Here is a 23,655-nt window from a genome sequence, read left to right as displayed (position 1 = left end):
AAGCTATTGGATTCTATATAAGTATAGAAATTCTTGGTTTACGCAGTAGCTTAAAAACTTAGGTAAGGTGTTATAATCTGGCCAGACCATCTGCAAGAAAAGTAGCTAAAAGAAGCAGCTGTCTCATTATTAAGAATGTTTGATAGAGGGTTGCTATGTTTTGAGAAAGGCAAGTGAACCAAGATATTTTTGACATGACTTTTTATTGTTAAGACTGCGCATTGATTTTACCAATGTTGGGGGAAAAATTATACTCTGAATCAGCCATTTTCCAGGTACTCAGGTGAAAGATTAAGTAGCTACAAACTGTAACAATTTTGTACAAGAACTTTCAACTAAATTTATACAATGGTATTATGTCAAGCATGGGATGGATGGTCTTCCACCTCTGGAAGGCATTTGTTTGTCTGCAATAACCAGTTGTGGAGGGGAAAAAAATACAGTACCTGCGATTGATATCCAAAAGTAGCCTTAGGGCAGGGATGTCAAACTTGCAACATGACGTGTCGCGATGTATCGTGACTTTTTTGCCATTGCCAGCAATGGGGTGGATGCGGTTTTGCTATGATGCATCCAGCCCGTGGGCTGGCAGTTTGACACCCTTGCTTTAGGGGGTTGGCTTCAAAATAATTCCAATGATTAAATGCTAACCATCCGTTAGTACAAGCCACTTATAATAATATCTCTCTTGTTTTTCATAGGCATAATGGGGAAGCAGAATAGCAAACTGGCTCCTGAAGTGATGGAAGATCTGGTGAAGAGCACGGAATTTAATGAACATGAACTCAAGCAGTGGTACAAAGGATTTCTAAAAGATTGTCCTAGTGGAAGACTGAACTTAGATGAATTTCAGCAGCTTTATGTTAAGGTGAGCTCACAGTTTGTGGCATGTCATACCTCATTGATAACATGGGTCAAGACTAATTAATTGTATCATTTGTAGCCAAGCTACTTAGAGTGGTTTTTTGACAGCAGCAAAATCATAATCAGTGACAAAACATGCCCTCTCTGCTATTGGCTGCCTACTCCTCCTCCTCCTCCTCCTTCATTTTAGAATAAATACATAGAGAATGTCCCATTCAAGAGTACTAATTTAGACCCTTTAGAAAGTGGGGAGATCACCCAACACATGCTAGACCACTTCCTTCTACTCAACATAAAAGCATGTCAAAGAATTGTTAATAAACAATGGAATGACAGCACAATTTTTTATATTCTTTCCTGCCTTCTGTCTCATGTTGTTTTGCTGGAAAACATTTTGTAAATGTGTGTGCAGAGCGTGCATATTTTTGGGGCTTATATGCTGCTTCAGTGGTAATTGATTCTAAGCAACATATGTGCTCTAATTATCAACAAAACCCTTTGTCATTAATATATGTGTTGATGAACAGACTGTACTCTTTACTTTTATTTATTAAATTTATTTATTTTTTAAATTTATTCACTATCCATCTTGCTGTCACTCTGGGCAGCTTACAGTCTGGTAAAACAATATTATTAAAGGCTAAAATATAGGATAAATACATTAAATATATTAAAAACAACAAAGAAATAACTAAGTAGGGAGTAAACAGTTTTCAAAATAATATTAGAATTGTTTAATTCAGGTTAAATAAATTGATTTTGCCCTTGGGGTAAATTATTTTTATATGGAAAACTTTTCATAAACTAGCATAAACTGTTTTAAAGGAGAGGAGATAATGAGAGTACAAGATGAAAACTGAAGACTTGAGAAAGATACAGTGAAGGATCACAACCTAAAATTTATTTCTACAGGCAAAATAAACTTAGTATCCCTTGCTGGTTAACATTTACTTAAATGTTTTATTATCCGTATGTCTTTCTTCACTCCTTTTACTCCTTTCCTGTTTATCTCATCAGATGTGCTGTTAAATACACACACACACACACACACACACACACACACACACACACAATAAAAGCAATGTTAATTGAAACTGCATACAAAATAACAGAAGATTGAACTGATCTCTGTAAACCTCCACAGATGCACTCAGAATAGATTCGTTATTTTCCAGATCTCTGTCCCAGCATTTATGTGACAATTTGGAGGCTGTTTATTCTACCAATTTTTTGATTTACTTCTCTTGGTTGACGGGATTTCTAGTGGCTGAGGACCACCACTCCAGCAATGAAAATTACTTCATTAACAGTGTCTTCAAGGTTAACATGGATTCCATAGACAACTCTAATATAGCCAGATAGGCAAAGATATTGAAAACTTGAAGAGTTGAGAACCAGGTTAACCCAGAAGCAAACTTCAATCCAAATAGGGGATAATCTTGGGCAGATTAATATCAGCTGAGTTTAAATGGGCACTAAGGCTCTGTAAACCACAGCAGTGCCCACAACTCGCTATAACTGGAATCTGAAAGAGAGCAGGAGCCCAATATTTTCCATTAAAAATATTTCAAATATAGTGTACTGTATACAGCACAGTTTCAAATCCATTCATGAGGGGTATGTCACATTTTCACTGAGTTGACGTAATTTGATTTCTAATTTTGACTGGTTAATACTGAACTTGGGGAAGTGACACCTAGATTGATATACTAGATATCAGTCAGGGTATCTAGATACAGTTCCTAGGTTTACGCTACATGATTGAGCAGTGTTTCAACTGTAATTATTGCAATGCCATGGAACATGAATGCTGACATTGTTCCTGGATTGCTTGAAGTTTTTAAAATGAAAGTTGGATATGAAAAGCTGACCATGATAAAGACTTCCAAGTTTAGCTTATTCGTTTGTCGCCAAGGCTAATGCATTTGTTGCAAGTAAGTTTACTGTGCAAGTATGGTTTACTAGATGCTAACAAATGATAGCCAGCTTTTCATAGCTCTCCCTGTACAAATATGCAAGAACAGGGCAGACTAACTATACTGGAACACTAATAACAGCAAGAGAAGGAATAGGAAAAGCACATTGTGCTTCATGGATTCACTTTGTAGCACAGTAGTGAAATACACACAACTGTATATACAATTGCAAAATCTTTGAGATTTACTGTCATCGCTGGCAATTTTCTGAAACTGGTCTGATCAACTCTGTACTACAGTCATGGACCAGCATAAAACTAGTCTGCTATTGCATATATTGAAAATCACATTCTTAACATTTAAAACTTGGAGAGAGGTCAGTTTGGCTGCATTTGTTCTGTACCAGCCTGCTACCGGCCCTGCAGAAAAGGCAGGGACAACCCCTTTACAAACGGCAAGAGGCTGGAATTACGCCTGCCAAATTTATAGCTACAAAAACAAACAAGACACGAACCAAGAAACATGAGCTTTAAGAAACATGAACCATTCGAGCGGTTGCCTTCAGCAAACCAGCCCTCCCAGACATTCCCCTTATATAGAGTTCAGGACGTGGCTTCTCTCTGCCTCCTTCCGAGAAGCCCCATTGCCTTCCTCTGTTTACTCCTAATTGACTGCCTCCTGCGTCGGGCGTCCTTGAACAGGGCCAGCTGTGGGTCATCTTCATCCACACTGTCAGGCTCACACAGCTGGGTCTCCGTGGTGACCAAGTGGGAGGGGCCTGGCTGAGGGCTCTCATCAGCAAGATCTTCAACCCCCTCAGCAAGGTCTTCAACACCCCCCTCCTCCTCTGAGTCGTCCGACCCAACTGCCGAACCCACAGGCTGACCCTGAATCACAACAGCATTCTGCTTTGTCATTTTGTATGGTCTAATATTATAAAATATAACTATTTTATATTATTTAAGCTGGTGCCTTACTCTAACCACACTGCTTTATTGAAAAGGCAAGGTCTTATGAAAGGGCACGGTTTTTTTTCCTGGCTGTGGATGTCATGCTTAATAACTTCCACTAACTATTTTGATATTATGCTTTTGTCGAGCTGCATTTGATTCTGATTCAGTTTTCCTACAACTTATGGATGATAAACCTACACATCTATAATGAAGCTTATTTTTATGAGCAAATCTATTTTTTGGATGCAAGCGTTCTTTATCAAACTAAATCTGGTATTCTGTATGGTAACAAATTCCAGAGGGCTTGTCTGTTGAATAGAGATGGAAATAGAGATAGAGGCTCCCTAAAGACTAAACTGATTGTAATGCAAGCTGATCAGCTGGGCTCTAATCCATGAAAGCTTTTAACAAATGTGTTTGTCTTTATGCAGCCCCAAGACTGTTGTTTAATGTTACAGCTGCCCCTTCAGAAGACTACCTATAATAAAATCAATTTGATTATACTTCATTGTACGAGAGAACATATAATGGATGATGAAAGCATAGGAGCAGTTTTTCCCCAGCACGCTACAAAACATGGAGACATGTTCAGTGCAAGACTGAGATTGGAGCAGAGGTTTGCAATGAAGGCCTCTGTCACAACATCAGCCAGCTTGGCCAAAATGAAATGAAATTCTCTTTTTGATTGTCTAAATTACAAGCATACTTACAAAATAAGATTCTACCTTTTCAATATCTCTGAAAACTGCAAAGAAACTAGATTTGATTGTCAATTTTTTTTCAGCTTCTAGCTACATTTCCTTGACTCTCAGGAGAACTAGAAGTCTAAGCTTGTAGCATTTGTGGAAAAGAAATGAAAAAAAGATTCAGAAAGCCATTTCCCCAAGTTTTATAATAGAGAAGTTAAATGGTTAGTGGGTGCAAGTATTTCATAAAAGGAAAATGAAATACTTTTCTCAAGGTATCCTTAGGCGAAGAATTGGTAATTTTGAATCTATAAGTTATACCAGCTTCCTTTTGTGTCTCTGTAGAGTCTCTTCTGCACTAGTTTTTGATGGACCACTAAAAACAAATATCTTACAGACTGGTTTTCTTTCACTGTTGTTTAGTCTTAATGGATTGCACAGAGGCTGTTCTCTGGATATATTGACATAATTTAAATTGATGTTTCATAATTCACTCTGTAGTAAGCTGCCCAGTGTTGTATTTTTTTTTTTAAAAAAAAACACTATCAGATTAAGCCGCCCTGAGTCTTCGGAGAAGGGCGGGATATAAATGGAATTAAAATAAATAAATAAATAAATTACTTCTGATTTTTGTCTATCATAGACTAACATGGCTCTCTAACAGTACGCTGATTATGGAAAGCAAAGGGGGAAAAACATCTTTTCAAATGAGCACATTTTCACTATTTTTATCTGATATTTATTAAAGAAAAATATTTTTAAAAGTTAAGAGGTACAGAAAATTATGAAATATAGAAAAGTGGAAAAGATATTTTTAAAAAGGGAAGAAAGATAGAAGAAAAAGTGAACAACAGGATAGATCCAGAAAGAAACAAGAAACAAAAGGGAAAAAAAGAAATATTTAAAGAAGCAACTTCCCATCTTCTTTGCAGCAGCTACAAACATAGTTAATACTGTTTCCACCCTCATAAATTGCACAATCCAGTTTCCTTTCTTCCTATGTATAGCTGTTTTTAATCAGTAAATTCATAATTCACCAGTTCATATTTATCAATTTTCAGCAAAAAGTCCATAAAAGGTTTCCAGTCTTTTTATGAAAGTACTTAGTCCAGCTACTTTACTAATCAAGCAAGCCAATTTAGCTATTTCTACGAGTTCTGCCATCTTCATGATCTACCCTTCTTCCATTGTAGGTATTTCTGGATTTTTCATCTTGGTGCTGCATTTTAGTTTTATAATGAAATTTATCTCTAGCCTTGTAAAGAATAAAAAAGGGGAAAGAAGAAAGAACATCTTAACAAAACAGACCGAAACTTATGTCAGATATAACCCAAGTGAAGCAATTTCAGATGCTGTCAAAGATTGTTGTTGTTGTTAGCTGCGAAGTCGTGTCCGACCCATCGCGACCCTATGGACAACATTCCTCCAGGCCTTCCTGTCCTCTACCATCTTCTGGAGTCCATTTAAGCTCACGCCTACTGCTTCAGTGACTCCATCCAGCCACCTCATTCTCTGTCGTCCCCTTCTTCTATTGCCCTCGATCTTTCCCAGCATTAGGCTCTTCTCGAGTGAGTCCTTCCTGTCAAAGATTAAGTATATGCTTAATTTTCCTACTGAAGTCAGTGTGACAACGCATGCTTTATTTTTCGTTGTAACGGAGTTCAAAGTATCACAACATTACCACAGCATTGTTTTCTTTATGGAATGATTGAATATGCCTAACACTCATTAAAAAGGATAGAGACATCTTTTTAGAGCCTACCGCTGCACTGGCATTGCAACATTTTGTCCTGTTTTTATGTAGCTTCCTATAACACTTCTGTTTTCTCTCTCAAGAACCGCCTACTCACATGAAAAGAGTGTGTTGTGCCAAATACTTCCTCGCATAGTAGGCAACAGCAGTTGCTTATAACCTTGTGGGTTTGTCAGGAGCCAGGAAAGCGTTGCTTCGTGCCACACTTGCTCAACCATTATCTTATTTCCAAAAAACGTGGCTATACTTCACATTCAGTAGCTTGGAGACCTTCTTACAAAATAAAATTAAAAGAGAGAGAGATCAGTGCAGTGATTTGTTTGGAAATGCGTACCTGCCCAGAAGAATTACGTCAAAAATAAGCTGAGGTTGACAGAAAGCTTTTCTGTGGCTGCTCCTCCCTCCAGCAGTTCAACAGAGCCCATTTTTAGCTATGTGGAAGGCTGTTATGACCTCGGTAGCTTTACCAAGATACCAGGACAAGTTGGTAGAGAAAAGTACTATGGAAGGGCAACAGATCCTGCTGTTGGGCATTCCAAGGGGACAATTAATTTGATGTATGTATGTATGTATGTATGTATGTATGTATGTATGTATGGGATTTGTATGCCGCCCTATCTCCCAAAGGACTCAGGGCAGCTAACAACGATAAAAACACAAAATACAAACATTAAAAGGTATTAAATCAAATTATCCCATAAATAGTCCAATTAAAAACACAATAAAACAAAATTAAGAAAACTGTTTACTGTTTTTACTGTTTTATGATTGTTTCATTAGCTTTATTGTTATTGTGAGCTGCCCAGAATTGCTTAAGGTGAGCAGTCATATAAATCTTACAAATGAATAAATAAAACATCTCGAAGGTTGAAGGGGTAGTTTACCTCCTGATAAAAGTATTTCACCTCAAGTATCAAGGGGATCATTTTAGGAGAATAATCATACCATACTTTAAAAGTTAAACCCATTTGTTCAAAAAGGTGGAAGACCCCCCTTCTTCCCCACCAGTTATTACACTTCATATCAGCTCCCTGTGTTGACTTCTGAACCTTCTTAGCCAACATGGGAATTGAAGGTCCCCATATGTGACAAGGATGATTGCCATGTATCAGGCTTTTTTAAGACCAGCCAAAGGCTGCCATCAACTACATAATTTGAGGAGCAGAATTACTCAAAATTTTGGGGAATCCTTTACCAGGGTTCTCAGGTAATAACTCAATTTCACTCAGGCTGTTGAAGGTTCATAAGCTGGAATAAGGGAGTCATGATAAATTGTAAGGGAGCTGGTAAATTGTACTGCTGGTTTCAGAAAAGGTTGTTTGGCTGATTGTGTGAAGTTATATTGCATTCTGGCTGAGAAAGTACATGTTTGTTTGCTGAGCATTTGACCTAAGAGGGTGTTTCCCAGCCTCTGCAAATTTAAGATGTGAGGACTTCAACTCCCAGCTACAGCTCGCCTATTAATCTGGTGATGTGATTGTGGGCGAAGCCATGTTTCTCAGCTGCTTAGCTTCAGAAAACACCTTTTAAAAAGATGATTGGGAAGTAGGAATTTGTGACTTGACCAACAATCAAGAATGAAGAATTTTGTGAGGAAAGTTAGTGGAAATAGGAGACAGGATAGGATATCTCGAATACTGCCAAAACGGAGATAAGAGGGCAGCAAAGTGACTTGTGGGGGCGTATCAGGTTTACCTTCTTACTAGGTATCATAATTATACTTTTCAATTATGCCTTTCAATTGTTCTGGAGGAGAAGATGAAAGGACGAGAGGCCAGCTTTTTTTCTTTCAGACACATCAGAGAAAGTGAGGTGCACACCGGTAGCCCATATATGTAGCACTGAGATATAAATATTCAAGTAAACACTGTCTTAAGAACTTTTAGATTTAGTTATGTTCCGTGTTTCCCCGAAAGTAAAGCCTACCAGGAAAAATAAGCTCAAGCTTGATTTTTGGAGGTGGGCCTAATATAATCCTTACCCCAAAAATAAGCCCTAGTTTTGGGGCGAGGCACACACCTAAGGCACACACACATCCTGAGATACCTTAAGATTTTAGAGCTTAAATGGACTCCGGAAGATGGTAGAGGACAGGAAGGCCTGGAGGAATGTTGTCCATAGGGTTGCGATGGGTCAGACACGACTTTGCAGCTAACAACAACAACAACACACCTAAAAATCAAGTTAGGGCGGGGTTGTAGGTGTGGAGCTGGTCCACGCACCCCACACCCAATCACCTTGCAGCCAGGCCTCTCCTCACTGGCCCACTTCTTCTGAAGCGTTTTCTGCGGCCAAGCCTGCATTTCTCAGTCACAGGCCTTTCTGCAAGACCTCTGCAGCCAAGGACCGAGCTATGGATTAAATCCATAGTTCGCTACTCGGCTGCAGAGGCCTTCCAGAAAGTCCTGACTGTGAAATATAGGCCAGAATGAAGCTGCTCCTTCGGCCACAGAAGAAGTGGGCTGGGCGAGGCTGTCGGTGCCAGAGGTGAGTATAAAAGACATCCCCCGAAAATAAGATCTGGTGCCTCTTTGGGAGGGGAAAAAAAAAAGACCTGGTCTTATTTTCAGGGAAAGACGGGTAGTATTCAAAGAGTAGCACAATTTAAGAAGATTATCTGCCTGATCAAATGTGAAGTGCTGTCTGTTCTTTTATTATTTCTCTGAAGGCAGAGATCTTGGTTACAAGTGTGTTTCAGGCAGTTTGTTTAGTGTCCTGTTAGCTCCCTGGGGAAACGCCTAGTACTAATACTGGGATGGCGAAATTATTTCTGTAACGGAGCACTGTGAAATTTTAAGCGTAAGCTATTATGTCCCTAGAGAACACGGTGGAAGAAATTACATAAAGGTGAGGAGCAGAGATTTTCCAAAACACAGAAAGTGTGTTCATAAGCACACTGGCAAAAGAAAAAAAAACCTTCAAGTTTGATCTACTTTCATAAAGTGGGGTTCTTTTTATCAGAAATATGGATTTCCTTTGTCAACTGGTAATCCTACATTGGAGAGGGGAAAAATAAGGAAATAGGAGGACAAATGTCAGGAAAAGCATCTGAGGTAATTCAGTTGATACTTAGGCACCAAGAAAGTAGTGTGTGGCAACTCAGAGCTGTGGAAAAGGTGCTTCACAACTCCAAGTATAATTCTGATTTGGGCTTAGAGGCTGTTGTGGGGATAAACAGCTCAGACTCAACCCAGAAAAAAACAACAGATCAACTACAACAATTACAAATACAAATAGGAGAATTTATTTATTTATTTATTTATTTTTGGGACTTATATGCCGCCCTATCTCCCGAAGGACTCAGGGCGGCTAACAACAATAAAAACAACAATACAAAAGTTAAAAGAAATTAAATAAACAGCCCCAATAAATAAGTTCAATTAAAAATTAAAACATTTTAAAAACCCTGTCGTCAGTCCAGGTCAGCCTGATGAAAAAGGAAAGTTTTAAGGCCGCGGCGAAAGGACTGGAGGTCCGGGGCCATCCGGAGCTCAAGGGGGAGTTGATTCCAAAGGGCTGGCGCTCCCACAGAGAAGGCCCTCCCCCTGGGGGTCGCCAGCCGACATTGTCTAGCCGACGGCACCCTGAGGAGGCCCTCTGTGTGTGAGCGCACTGGGCGATGGGAAGTTGTTCCCGGCAGCAGACGGGAATACTTCAAATTTTAAACGTTAGATATTTAAAACTAATTCACCAAAGTGCAAAACAATTTTGTGAACTATAATGTTAAATGATTAAACTGCTATTAACATGCTATATGGTTAAACTGCTAAACTAGTATATGAATGCACACAAAAATCATTGTGGACACATATTTGAGCACACCAAACACATATTGGAAAAGAAAAACAGCATAAAAGCATGCAAATGTTGTATGAGAAATACTTTACTGCCTAAAGCCACGGCAGGCGCAAGAAATTTTCTTTTGGAGACATGAAGGTTCCAGTCCAACAATATAAAGCAAAAAAACAACATTTTGAGAACAGGTAGACCCTCTATAAGGAACCAGAATTCTGAAAGTAGGACACTGTTTCCTATAGAAAAGACATTGAAGGAATACGTGATCTTAGAGCCTCAGGTTCTTTTAGATCACAAAATCAAATTTGCTCTGTAAAATGCGACTGTTATGTCTTCCTTCCAGTATTGCAGAGGGCAAGTCATTCAAGCAGGCAAAATTGGAAGTTCTGCAGTTTGTTGTTGTACAGGAATTATTGAACAGTTAGTCCTCAACTTATGACTGATTACTTAGTAACTGTTTGAATTCACAGTGGACCTCCTCCCCCCAAAAGCTACTTAATGATCTAGTTCCAGAATTCTGATAGCTGCTACAGACACACATTTCATGGTCACATGGCCGCATTTCAGGTACTTGGCAACCAGCTCACCTGTGTTAGGATGTTAGCCTGCAGCAGGGGAGGGAGGGTATGTAGCCAACTCAGAGCCTTCCCAGAAAGAGGCCCAGATTAAGAGACTGTGCATTCCAAGGCTGGATGGGGGAGGGGAAAAAGGGTTGGGATACCCACACCCTAGAACTGTGGTGGCGAACCTATGGCATGTGTGTCACAGGTGGCATGCAGAGCCCTCTCTGTGGGCATGCACGCCGTCGCCCCAGTCCTAGGCCTTCAGCTGGGTTTTATAAAACCTTTTCACTTTAGGCCTCCGCCGCCGTGTGCAAAAAAAAAAGGTTCAATCAATCAATCAATTTCAACTCGCGGGGAAAAAAAAGATCTCACAAAGTTGGAATTGATTGAACTTTTTAGTCCCACCCAGTCTGCTGTTACCACTGCAGCCATGCCCACCCAATGGGCCACACCCACCCAATGGGTCATGCCCACCCAGCACCCGATGATACATAAGTGGGTTTTGGGTTGCAGTTTGGGCACTCGGTCTCTAAAAGGTTCACCATCACTGCCCTAGAATCTCTTAGGATATATCTAACAGGTTAGAGAGTTCTAGCTTTAGTTTAGCAAGATTCTGTCCCTTAGGTGCAACCATATAAAGGACTGAACTCAATTGGATCACATTACATCGTTCCTGGGCTTGGGCTTGACATCCCCCATATAGCTGGCGGCAGCAGACTCCATTCACAGGACCACCACATTTACAATGTTTTCTGCCAGTTTCAGACCTTTTCAGCCAGTTTCTGGCAAAAAATCATCCATAGTAATACATAGATAGAGTCATGGTGGCACAGTGGTTAGAATGCAGTATTGCAAGCTAACTCTGTCCACAGCCAGGAGTTTGATCCTGATCGGCTCAAGGTCAGTCAAGTGAAGACCCAGATCGTTGGAGGAAATATGCTGGCACTGTAAACATTCAGAGTGCTGTAAAGCACTATGGAGAACTATATAAGTCTAAGTACTATTGCTATTGCTATATTCGCTTAATGACACCTGGAAGAAATACTCGTAAAATTGGGTTTGGTCATATGGATGTCTTGACTTACGACCATCCTGACATGACAGAAATTCCAGGTTCCATTGCTGTCCAGGAATACCTGCATTTGATGCTGTAAAGTATTTCCAATGTATATCCAGGTACTATATTATTACCTAGATTGTCCAGAAGTACCTGGAGAGTCTATCCAACACCTACTGTTGAATTGCAGTTCTGACTCTTGATAGCGCCATAGCCAGGAAGCTTGGCAAAAGAAGTTTCATTGGGATAAATCATTCTGTGTTTAAGTTTTCCAGAAAGAAGAAAATTTGTCTAGAAAGATTAGGGTGGCCTATGTTGAATTAAGTCAGAATCATTATATATTTTAATTCTGCTTATTCTTAATACTAAAAAATAATGTTAAAAATGTTTAACTGTTTAGTTAAGGAGGCACTAGTCATTTGCTAGGTATTTTACTCACTCCCCAAATCTTTGGTTTATAAAGTTCAGTGAATTTTCTGTCTCAGGATTCTTGACACTGGGCTGACAGATAAAAACATAAGCTCTTCCAAATGCCACCACTTCTTCTCTCCTATCACTTTCACAGCATTTGGAAACGAGCCATATGTCTTTATTCCTCCTAATGTTGGAATACCGACAATAGGCAGGTAGTAACAAAACCCAATCAGTGCTTCCTCCAGCTAAGGAAGGGCTTCAGAAACTTTTATTCCAATCAGAATTCCGCCTCCTGAATTCCAGCATTTTATGGAGAAAGCAAAAGAAACCTGCACACTTTCATTCCTATCAGAATTGACTTTGGCAGTTTATGTTTTATGGAAATGACTGTCATATCCATGCAGCATATGAATAATTTGCAAGCAAAAACCTCCCAACTCTAAGCTGTTGATCTTTGGGGAACCACTAGGGCAAGCCCAGAACTTCTGGCAATAAATAAATAAAAAAATGACTTCCCCTCTTCCCCCTTCCTGAATTTCAGCATCATAAATCTCCAAACAAAAGAGAACAGGACAAACATTGTCAGAACCCAAAAGCGCAAATGCCATGTGCGGAGGATTCTTTGTCGCGCGCAGCTTCTCCTCCAGAAATGAAACATCACTGGGCCTTCAGCTGCTGCTGAAACCTGAGACCCAACAGATATCAGTATATCCAGTGCTGAAGGATGCGGGATTGATAACGTTTCATTGAGGAGACATTGACAGTCTATTAATGTTGAAAGTTTGTTAATGCACTGTGTGAATTAAATATGATTTGCAACTAAAAATAGGACACAACTATAGAGGCTAACCCTGCCCAAACTCTCCCCGTGGAGTGGAAGCCCAGTAAGCTTCTGTTCTTAAAAGCCAGCATAGGCAAGCTGTTAGTGCAGACTTGAACCACAATAAAGTGGGGGTCAAAATCAGCCAGACTTCTGTTCTTGCCTTCAAACACAATTACAGCTTCTATTCAATCAACTCAGCTGAAGACAGCGAATAAGAATAAGGCTGATGGGACATGGGGATATAAGGGTTAAGGTCAACGCGCTTGGTCCTTTTCTGTATCTTAAATTTTAAAGCCTCACCTATCCAGATAAATGGTTTAACAAGGCTTTGAAGAAGCAGTTTTTCCTTACCGTGTTTACAGCACTCTGATCATAACTGATAGATCAGCATCAATTCCACACTGTCACATCTAGTTTCTATCCTGAAAGTGCATTTGAACAGCATCATTTATAGGCTGGTGCCTTATTAATGATCAGTCTAGATATCTTGTATAATTGTGAAAGACAGTAGTTGAAAGTCAGGTCATGCTTCTGCTAATCATAGACTGAACATTTTAGTACCTTGGGATAGCATCTTTATTTGCATTAAATAAAGCAAATTTGTCTCTCTTTCTCTTTGGGTTTCACTAGAGTTTGCATGAATTGCTCTATTTTGCCCAACAGAACCACGGATTGCAGAGCTGTTCCAGTGTACTTGGTGTTCACGTTTGGTCTCTTCATTATATATCTCAAGCATGACAAAATAGCACTGAAGAAAACATTTGTGCTGGAAGATTAGGTAGCTAAAGCTAGAAGTGGAGTACAAAAGGAAAGAATTTATTTCCTCTGTGCATAAATTACAATGGGTTTTTACAATGATTTTACAAACTCCTTGCTGCTTTTAGGGATATCTGTTTCCATCAGAGTGGTGCATAGAATGTGGAAATTAAATTGAGCTATTTCCTACAACAATAAATAAATATCATAAGCTGAAATATAACTTAGCCAGACCCGGTGCGGCAGGATGTGGGGGAAAACAATTGTGGGGAGAATGAGATATCTCAGTGGGTTGGGGAGGCCTTGGGTGGTCTGAAGCAGGTGTCCTGTTCCATCACTAGCCCCCCTCCACGGCCTTCCCCACCCTGAGATACTTCATGTGCACTTAACAACCCGCGGATTCGATTAGCGCAGACATGTCAAACACAAGGCCCGGGGGCCGGATCCGGCCCACAAAGTGATTTCATGTGGCCCGCGAAGCCATCCTGGAAACAGTGAGGGAACGGCCCCCACTGCCTTGGCCCTGGCCCAGAGACCCTCCTTCTGCCAGAAACCCTCAGATCTGTCCCACTCCTGCCCAGGCCCCCATAGGCACCCTTGATGTGAACGATGTAGAGCTGGCCATGCCCACCCAGTAGGCCATACGCACTCTAGCCACGCCCACCCAGTAGGCCACGCCCACCCTGGCCATACCCACCTGGCCCCCTGAGGGCAACCGCAATGCTGATGCGGCCCTCAATGAAATTGAGTTTGACACCCCTGGATTAGCGAATGCATGGGCAAAAGCAGGGAGTGATGGCCGTCAAGGTACGCCATTCACTCCTACGAATCCTCGAGTTACGAATGGAATGGGCAGGTTCCATTACATTCGTAACTCGAGGACTACCTGTAAAACACTGTATCATTTCTATTGCACTTACCCTGACGCTGCTATTAATTTATTGAGATAATGGGTCACATTAGATGAAAGATCAGAAGACTCTGCTGTTCTTTTACAGACTGAATGCAGCTGGTTTTACCGAGCATATTCTCTAGGTTAAGGCAGAAGCATATGAACAACATGGGAGATTTTTCCTGACTTCTGTGGCAGGAGGTGGAAATGTGGGCCTGCCAAATATTACTGAGCCAAAAGTGCTTTTTCAAGAGGCAACTGACTTTCTTGTTTTTCTTTGAAAAATTCAAAGAAAAACAAGAAAGTGCATTTGCCTCTTGAAAAAAGCACCTTTGGGGCAATCATGACTTCGATGACTGAGAATCTCCATAGACATTACTGAGCCACAATTCTCATTATTATAGAAGTCACCATTGGCTGGGGCTTCTGGGGTGTGTTCGCCACGCCTACTCAAGAGAATTTGTTCTATGGTTGGAGTCAAGTCTTAGTACTTTTTCCCCTTGCAATACTTGTAGATTCTTACCAGTTATAATAGCAACTGCATAAATAATTTCCACGGAAGTGCCACAAACAAGTTAGTGAGGTTAGATCTACCCTGGTAGCACTGACTCTAAAATGAGATTTCAGTTCTGCTGCACCGGAGAATACACTTACTATAGTAATTGTTAACTTGGGAACTCACGCTCAGTCGGGTTACACATTACACTAAGCCAGGGGTAGACAACCTTAGCTCTTTTATGACACGTGGCTCAGAAAATCTGGGAGTTGAGTCATAAAAGAGCCAAGGTTGCCTACCCCTGTACTAAGCCATAGTGTGTTTAGTTTGATTTTTGACTTAATTTGCTGGGTGAATCCAGTCAATTGTGTCTTATTCCATAACTATAACTAAATTCAAGGTGCTAGTGATGACATACAAAGCCCTACATGGCGTGGGTCCGGATTACCTACGGGAACACCTACTGCCAGTGTCAACATCCCTCTGTCCTGTGCGCTCCCACAGAGAGGGCCTCCTCAGGGTGCCACCGGTCAGAGAATGTCGGCTGGTGACCCCCAGGGGGAGAGCATTCTCGGTGGGTGCGCCAATCCTTTGGAACCGCTTACCAGCTGAAATCCGGATGGCCCCCGACCTTCGCTCCTTCCGGCGTGATCTAAAAACTTATCTATTCCAACAAGCCGGCCTGGCCTGATGGATTTGGGTTTTAAAATTTTCTCACTTTATTGCTTTATTGTATTCTTACTTTATTGCTCTGTACACCGCCCTGAGTCCTCCGGGAGAAGGGCGGTATATAAAACAAACAAACAAACAAACAAACAAACAAATAAATAAATAAATAAATATATCAGAGGTGGGGAACTATGACCTCTTTATGACTTATGAGCCAGCAGGAATTCTGGGAGTTGAAATTCACAAGTCATAAAAGAGCCATAGTTCCCCACCCCTGAAATAAATCGTAACAGCACAATGAGTGAACCCTATTCATGTGAGTGTTTAGGGATTTAAGAGTGCCTGGGCTTAGTAACCAAGCATTAGTTGCTATTAGCCAGCAATTCAGTTTATTGTCCTTTCAAAACAAGAAGAATTATATAGTGTTATGAATGCAGATACTGTCTAATGAACTTATGTACCTTAGTATTATTTAGACTGAGATTCGTTCCCACAACTTTTGAGGAAGGGTTTTTTCCCCACTTTTTTAAACTGCTTCCCAAATTCTTAGTTTAATAACGTTTCCCCTAAGTTGTAATCTTAGAGATATCCGAACATTTGCACTGCAATTTTTTTTTCAAGTCCTGAGATACCTTAAGACAGACGTGTCAAACACAAGGCCCGGGGGCCAGATCCGGCCCGCGAACTGGTGTCATGCAGCCCGCGAAGCCATCCTGGAAACAGTGAGGGAACGGCCCCCACTGCCTTGGCCCTGGCCCAGAGACCCTCCTCCTGCCAGAGACCCTCAGATCTGTTCCACTCCTGCCCAGGCCCCCATAGGCACCCTTGATGCGAACAATGTAGAGCTGGCCATGCCCACCCAGTAGGCCATATGCACTCTAGCCATGCCCACCCAGTAGGCCACGCCCACCCAGGCCATAACCACCGGGCCCCCTGAGGGCAACCGCAATGCTGATGCGGCCCTCAGTGAAATTGAGTTTGACACCCCTGCCTTAAGATTTTAGAGACTTAAACATTTCCAAGAGTTGGAATTGATTTCTCGCCAAATAAGCACCAAAACCTTCTGCCCATAATAATAGAAAATCTGCACTGGGATTTTTTTTGTATCAGAATTTACAATAGGTAACATATAACAGTAAAATTTTTGACACGTTTAGCAAGCAGGAAATCCCTTTGGTTGCCTGCTGATATCTTAAACCATCATGTGGTTTCATTTGGTGAACCATAGCGGCCTTCGTGATGGCATTACAGGCAGATACCATTTTGCTCTTAATGTCCAATGGGGAAAAAAAAACAAAATTCAGCAACATGACACTCCTGTTTTAGAAGGATTATCAGAGTTAAGTAATACTTCCCCAAAGCTGACATTTTATTTGAAAGAAAGGATAAAGGTTTATATTCAAGTATCAAGAAAAGAAGGAAATGGCAGAAATGCCTGCAAAGGGAATAGGCTTTGGAAGCTAGCAAGATTACAGTACAGTATGCAAAAGAGAGAAGTTCAGGAGCAGCTACTTACCTATTTTATTTATTTATTTTATTATTTTATTCAATGGGACTTATATGCCGCCCTATCTCCCGAAGGACTCAGGGCGGCTAACAACAGTAAAATACAAGTAAAAATACAAATATTAAAAATTAAACTATATCTATAGCCCCAACTACAGCCAATAAAACCTTAAAACCATATTAAAAACCCCTTATCATCAGTCCAGGTCGGCCTGTTGGAAAAGAAATGTCTTAGGGTCACGACGAAAGGACCGGAGGTCTGGGGGTCATCCGGAGCTCCAGGGGAAGCTGATTCCACAGGGCAGGTGCCCCCACAGAGAAGGCCCTCCCCCTGGGGGTCGCCAGCCGACATTGTCTGGCCGACGGCACCCTGAGGAGGCCCTCTCTGTGTGAGCGCACAGGGCGATGGGAAGTCGTTCCTGGCAGCAGACGGTCCTGCAGGTATCCCGGGCCTAAGCCATGTAGGGCTTTATAGGTAAGAACCAGCACCTTAAATCTCACCCGGAGGGCAACCGGTAACCAATGCAGCTCACGCAGGAGGGGTGTAATATGGGAGTATCGGGATGCTCCCATCACAACCTGCGCAGCCGCATTCTGCACCAGCTGAAGTCTTTGGGTGGTCTTCAAGGGCAGCCCCATGTAGAGAGCATTGCAGTAACCAACACGGGAGGTAACAAGCGCATGAGTGACCGTACGTAAAGCATCTCGGTCCAGATAGGGGCGCAACTGAAGAACCCCAACCCTTCTTCTGCTCCCGTTGACTCCAATATCCAATAACTGAGTAAGTGTTCTGCAACTTAACACGGTGCCTTTCTGCCATTTCTCAGCGCTCCATTTAAGCTGCTAAACTGGAATGCCCTTGTCCTTGCTTCTATTTTAGAGGATTATGCAAAGCAGAAAGCTGATTTATTTTCCTCACTGCAGGCATAAAGATTTGGGTACTGGTTTTGTCCTTCCCTTAAAGATCAACTAGAAGGCTTTGTTTGGCTCATAGAAACTTTGGGACGTTACAAGGCACTCAGAGAGCGTGAAATTATTTCCAAAGAATGAATTTGAGGTGCAAAATAAGTGGATGTATGGCCTCCAGATCTTTTGAAACTAATTGTCACCCAGTAAAATAAAAAATGCCAGATCAAAGGTCTAGGACTGCCATATCCTTGTGCACAGTCACTCATGCGCTCATGACCTCCCGGTTAGATTACTGTAACGCTCTCTACATGGGGCTGCCCTTGAGGACCACTCGGAGGCTTTAACTGGTGCAGAATGCAGCCGCGCAAGTTGTGATGGGGGCTCCTCGATACTCCCATGTAACACCTCTGCTCCACGAGCTGCATTGGCTTCCGGTTGCCCTCCGGGTGAGATTCAAGGTGCTGGTGATGACCTATAAAGCCCTAAATGGCTTGGGTCCGGGATATCTGAGGGAACACCTGCTGCCGGCATCAAGTTCCCTTCGTCCTGTGCGCTCCCACAGGGAGGGCCTTCTCAGGGTGCCGCCGGCAAAGGATTGCCGGAGGGCGACACCCAAGGGGAGGGCCTTCTCTGTGGGTACGCCTGCCCTTTGGAACCAGTTACCCGTAGAGCTCAGGACTGCCCCAGATTTTCATTTGTTCCGCCGGGACCTAAAGACCTGGCTCTTTGAGCTTTCTGGCCAGGACTGAGAACTTTTAATTTTTAACCTATTGTAATTGGGTTTTTTAATTAGAGTTAAGGGTTTTACATTTTAATTAAGGATAATTTAATTTATTTTAATTTGTTATTAACTTTTGTATTGTTATATTGTTTTAATCGCCTTGTGAAACGCCCTGGGTCCTACAGGAGAAGGGCGGTATATAAGTCAAATAAATAAATAAATAAATAAATAAATAAATAAATAAATAAATAAATAAATAAATAAATAAATAAATAACCCATCTATCAAATGTTAGGTTTTTTGTACTCCTTGTTGCCATCTGATGATCCATCTAGTTTATCTGAGGTCCAGATATGGTAGCTTTAAGTAAAGAATTTACCAACATGTTTTGGTCACAAAGATGTGTGAATTCTCTGAAAATCAACTTGAATGTGTACTAAGATTTCTATATTTGCATTCCAGACAAAGAAGAGTTTTGTGGCACTGCAAGATTTTGAATAAATCAAATAACTAGGCAACATTTTCTTGGATAGTACCACATAAGGGGAGAAGCAAACACGCCTTTTAAAAAAAATCCAGTTTCTTAAGTTTGTATCATTTTCCAAGCCATTAATAATAATAATAAATATTTCCTTCACGTGGTAATTGCCCTTCCTTGCAAGCAAGATTAGGAAATTAGACCACATAAAGGGATAATGAGCTTATTTAAAAAAATCTTAGCAATTAACAGGAAATTAATTACAGCAATTTCCTCTCCCCCTGAACTCTAAAAGAATGCTCTTCCTACTTAGGGAGAGAAATTGAATTCTATCACATGTTGATGATTATATTTTAATTCAAGGCAATTTTGCTTATTGGTGGCTAATCTATCTGATAATTTCAAAGATCTATAACTGGACTATACTTAGCAATAGGTTTATATCCTCAATTTATGACCACAATTGAGTCCAAAATTTCTGTTGCTAAGTGAGAAATTTGTTAAGTGAGTCTTGCCCCATTTTATGACTTTTCTTGCCACATTTGTTAAGTGAATCACTGCAGTTATTAAATTAGTAACATGGTTAAGTGAATCCCGCATCCCCATTGACTTTGTCAGAAGATCACAAAAGGCGATCATGTGACCCCGGGATACTCCAAACGTCATAAATGTGAGTCAGTTGCCAAGCATCTGAATTTTGATCACGTGACCATGGGGATGTTGCAACAGTCAGACAGGTTAGGCATGGAACTAATTCAAATAAAGGTTTGCCTTTATAAAACTGAACATGATGCACCTTTAAACAAGAAGGCATTCTACACTGCTCCTTACGACTGTTTTTCTCCATATCTGAACTACAGATTGTACATACAACAATATTTGCTATGCTAATGAGGTTGCTGTATTGCTTTTGAATAACAGGCAGAGGAAAAATGTTGTGAAAGACTGTGATTTATTGAAACAAGCTAAGATCAGACCATGCTGGGTTAATTCAGTTAAATTTCAGAACAGCAGATTATTTTTCGCCAGGAAGCCACTCTGCCATATGGTGTGGGAAGAAATTTCCTTCCTTCCTTCCTTCCTTCCTTCCTTCCTTCCTTCCTTCCTTCCTTCCTTCCTTCCTTCCTTCCTTCCTTCCTTCCTTCCTTCCTTCCTGTTTGGCAAAATATATTTTATTCCAAAGAGTAATTACTGCTTAAAAAACTATTCCTACCTCAGACAATAATTTGGCCTACAAATAAAAGTGTTAGAAAACTGTTAATATTGGTTGATTGCCTCTAGAAAGTCATATCTAGTGTAGAGCTTTTGAAATCAATAGACTTAATGATTACACACATGATTTCATATTGAATTATATCGTAGAACTTCCTAATGATTATTATAGAATAAACAAATAGAAGACCTATCAGAAGCACTGATTCTTGCTTTGCATAACACACACATACACAGAGAGACATACATATACATATACATACATTCAAGTTGATATCAGATACTGAAAGAGGTAATTTTAGCTAACCAGACATATTGTATTCTTATATCAGAAAGAATAGTTGGATGCTCTAAGTTTTAAATAAGTTCAGATGTAATACCAAAAGTGGAGAAAGACAGAGACACTTAGCCTCACGAACCACATTTTTTTTATTATCTGTGACTCCTTTTCTATCTCACCTCATCCCTGAGAGATCAACAAAGTACCAAGGGACTTTGCAATGGACAGTAAAAACTTACTTTGCGTGGACATACTTTTGTTCTTTAAAAAGTGTATTTTCTTAGAATATATAGCCCGATTCCATGAAAGTATCAGGTAGATCTTCAGAGAGTTTGTCCTGCTTTCCCACTTCCCTCATTTTCTTCCCCTTTCCCTTAGATCAGGGGTGTCAAACTCAATTTCATTGAGGGCCGCATCAGCATTGCGGTTACCCTTGAGGGGCAGGTGGGTGTGGCCAGGGTGGGCGTGGCCTACTGGTTGGGCATGGCTGGAGTGGGTGTGGCCAGCTTTACATTGTTCGCGTCGAGGGTGCCTATGGGGGCTGGGCAGGAGTGGGACAGAGCTGAGGGTCTCTGGCAGAAGGAGATGGGACTGGGACAATTGCCAAGGCATGGTCCACTGGAGGAGCCTCACTGTTCCTCTCAGGCCATGCGTGTGTGGGGGGGGCTGGACGGTGGTGCGGAGGTCAAATGCCCAGCCTAGCCCTCAAGCACCCGCAGCACTAAGCCCACCCCCACTTCCCCAAGAGGGTGCCCAGCTGCTGTGCTTGCTCTCCTTAGCCAGGTTGCTCATGATGAGTATGAGGGCAACGTCATACTCTTTGTATGCTTCCTTAGCAATAGGATGGGAGACCACCCAGGTTAGGCCAGGAGGAGGGGGCAAGGGGATGGTGAAAGGGCAGCAGAGAAGGACTAAGGCAGGACTTCCCTCAGACCCTCCCTCTCCTTCCTTCCTTCCTTCCTCCCTCCCTCCCTCCCTCCCTCCCTCCCTCCCTCCCTCCCTTCCTTCCTTCCTTCCTTCCTTCCTTCCTTCCTTCCTTCCTTCCTTCCTTCCTTCCTTCCTTCCTGAACAGAGTGGTGGGAAAATATTTGAGATGAGGGAGGGAGAAAAACAGGCAAGAAACGCAGATGGGGAAGTGTCATCCTTCATGAGGAATGAAGAAATGTACCATCGCCTGGAAGTGGCCAGCACATGGCCCTCTCCTCACAGCGCCGAGAGGCTGAGCCGGTGGCACAAATCTGAAGAGAAGCACAACGCTGCCCAGCCCCTAGCCTGCCCGAAGTAGGCAGGGCCATGTGCTGGTCACTTCCAGGCGATGGTACATTTCTTCATTCCTCACAAAGGGTGATACTTCCCCAGCGTGCACCCAGGGGGCGGGGCCGATGCGGCAGGGGCCGGTCCCTCACTGTTTCCAGATGGCCTTGTGGAGCTAAGACTGAATGTATTTCAGCATAGATGACCACCACAAAATTGTACATTGGCTCCTGGCCGGCCTGGGCCGGAGCCAAGGCAGTGGGGGCTGTTCCCTCACTGTTTCCAGGATGGCTTCGCGGGCCACATGAAACCACTTCGCGGGCCGGATCTGGCCCCCAGGCCTTGTGTTTGACATGTCTGCCTTAGATTAAAACACTAATCTTTGTAACCACTTACCAAACTGTAAATATTCAATGTTAGAGTCTTTTATTTACTTCAATAAAGAAAAATAAAGGCCGAAAGCTGGTCTGATAGTAGCCTGTATTCTCAGAATATGACGGAGAGAGATGTTGATGTGTATGTGCCACGAACATGCCTGATGAAATGGAGTATATTTGCTAAAAAGGCCCAACAGAGGCTTCACTTTCTTAGGGTCTTGTGGAAGAACAGGGTAGAACAACAGCTAATGACCCTCTTTTACCGGTCTACTATAGAGAGCGTCCTCTCGTATGGTATTGTGGTTTGGTATGCTGGTCTGACAGCCGCGGATAGGAGAGTATTACAGAGGGTAGTGAGCACAGCACAAGACATTGTGGGCTGTTCCCTGACACCACTGGATGACATCGCCAGGGCTCGTTGCCTTGGAAGAGTGAGGAAGATTCTCAGGGATGACTCACACCCTGGACGGTACCTTTTTACTCTCCTACCATCCGGTAGGAGATATAGGAATATAGCCAGCCATACCAACAGGCTGAAAAATAGCTTTTATCCGTGGGCTGTTAGGCTTTTAAATGGGACATAATCTTATGCAGAATTGACTTGGGAGGCCGGTGTGTGGTGTAGTTGGTTCACATAGTGTGGTGGGATGGAGGGTTTGTTGTCACTGTGTGTTGGGGGGAGAGAGCACGGGGGGAGGCTCAGCTAATCTCAATGTACACATGTTGTACTTTGACAATAAAGGTTTATTATTATTATTTTCAGTAGAAGGCAATTCTTGAGGTGAGGAACTAATAGTAGTTCCAATTCAGTGAGTAAAAAAGCACCAGTCCCTCAGTGACAGTGACAAATCCAGAGGGTGGGAAACTGATAATATCCAGTCAGCAGGCGGAGAACCATTAATTCCCCAGAGTGATGTTTGAACGGGGATTATCAGATTCATCCTAGCCCAAGGGAAGGCGCAACAAATTTGAGTGAAAGGAGGGAAATCTCATCTCAAACAGTTCAGGTAGGAAAAACTTAAAGGAAAACCCAGATCTGACCCCTCACTGAAATATAGATCAATGATATTTAATCTGCTAGTCAAGCATGGACATCGGCAAGGGTGGGGCAAAGGGCATCTTATGTAGTAGTGGGGAACATCACAAGCCTGCAATGTGATATCAATCATTTTTGCCATTATTGTGACTAACTGTGGACAGCTCTGCAATCTACATAGTTGGCAGAGGCAATCAAAGCTCACTAAAAAGCCAATAAGGAGCAGGAGAATTCCCCTCTCAAGT

At 41.8% G+C, this 23,655-nt stretch overlaps 1 protein-coding gene across 2 annotated transcripts in view; it reads left to right on the top strand.

Moving 5' to 3' along the window:
* Positions 1–706: 706 nt before the first annotated feature.
* VSNL1 (visinin like 1) overlaps positions 707–23,655 on the top strand; it is a gene marked incomplete at both ends in the record, with an annotated part of 54,417 nt that continues 31,468 nt past the window's right edge. For both annotated transcript variants that reach the window (XM_081340143.1, XM_081340142.1), the window contains one exon: positions 707–868. In XM_081340143.1, coding sequence (XP_081196269.1) covers positions 707–868 — 162 coding nt within the window. The remainder of the gene's footprint in view (positions 869–23,655) is intronic.

The sequence above is a fragment of the Vipera berus genome (assembly GCF_964194415.1).
Source record: "Vipera berus genome assembly, chromosome: 1".
In the NCBI taxonomy this organism is placed as follows: domain Eukaryota; kingdom Metazoa; phylum Chordata; class Lepidosauria; order Squamata; family Viperidae; genus Vipera; species Vipera berus.
The sequence above is the reverse complement of the archived record's forward strand: the minus strand, read 5'-3'. Positions and strand labels throughout refer to the sequence as shown.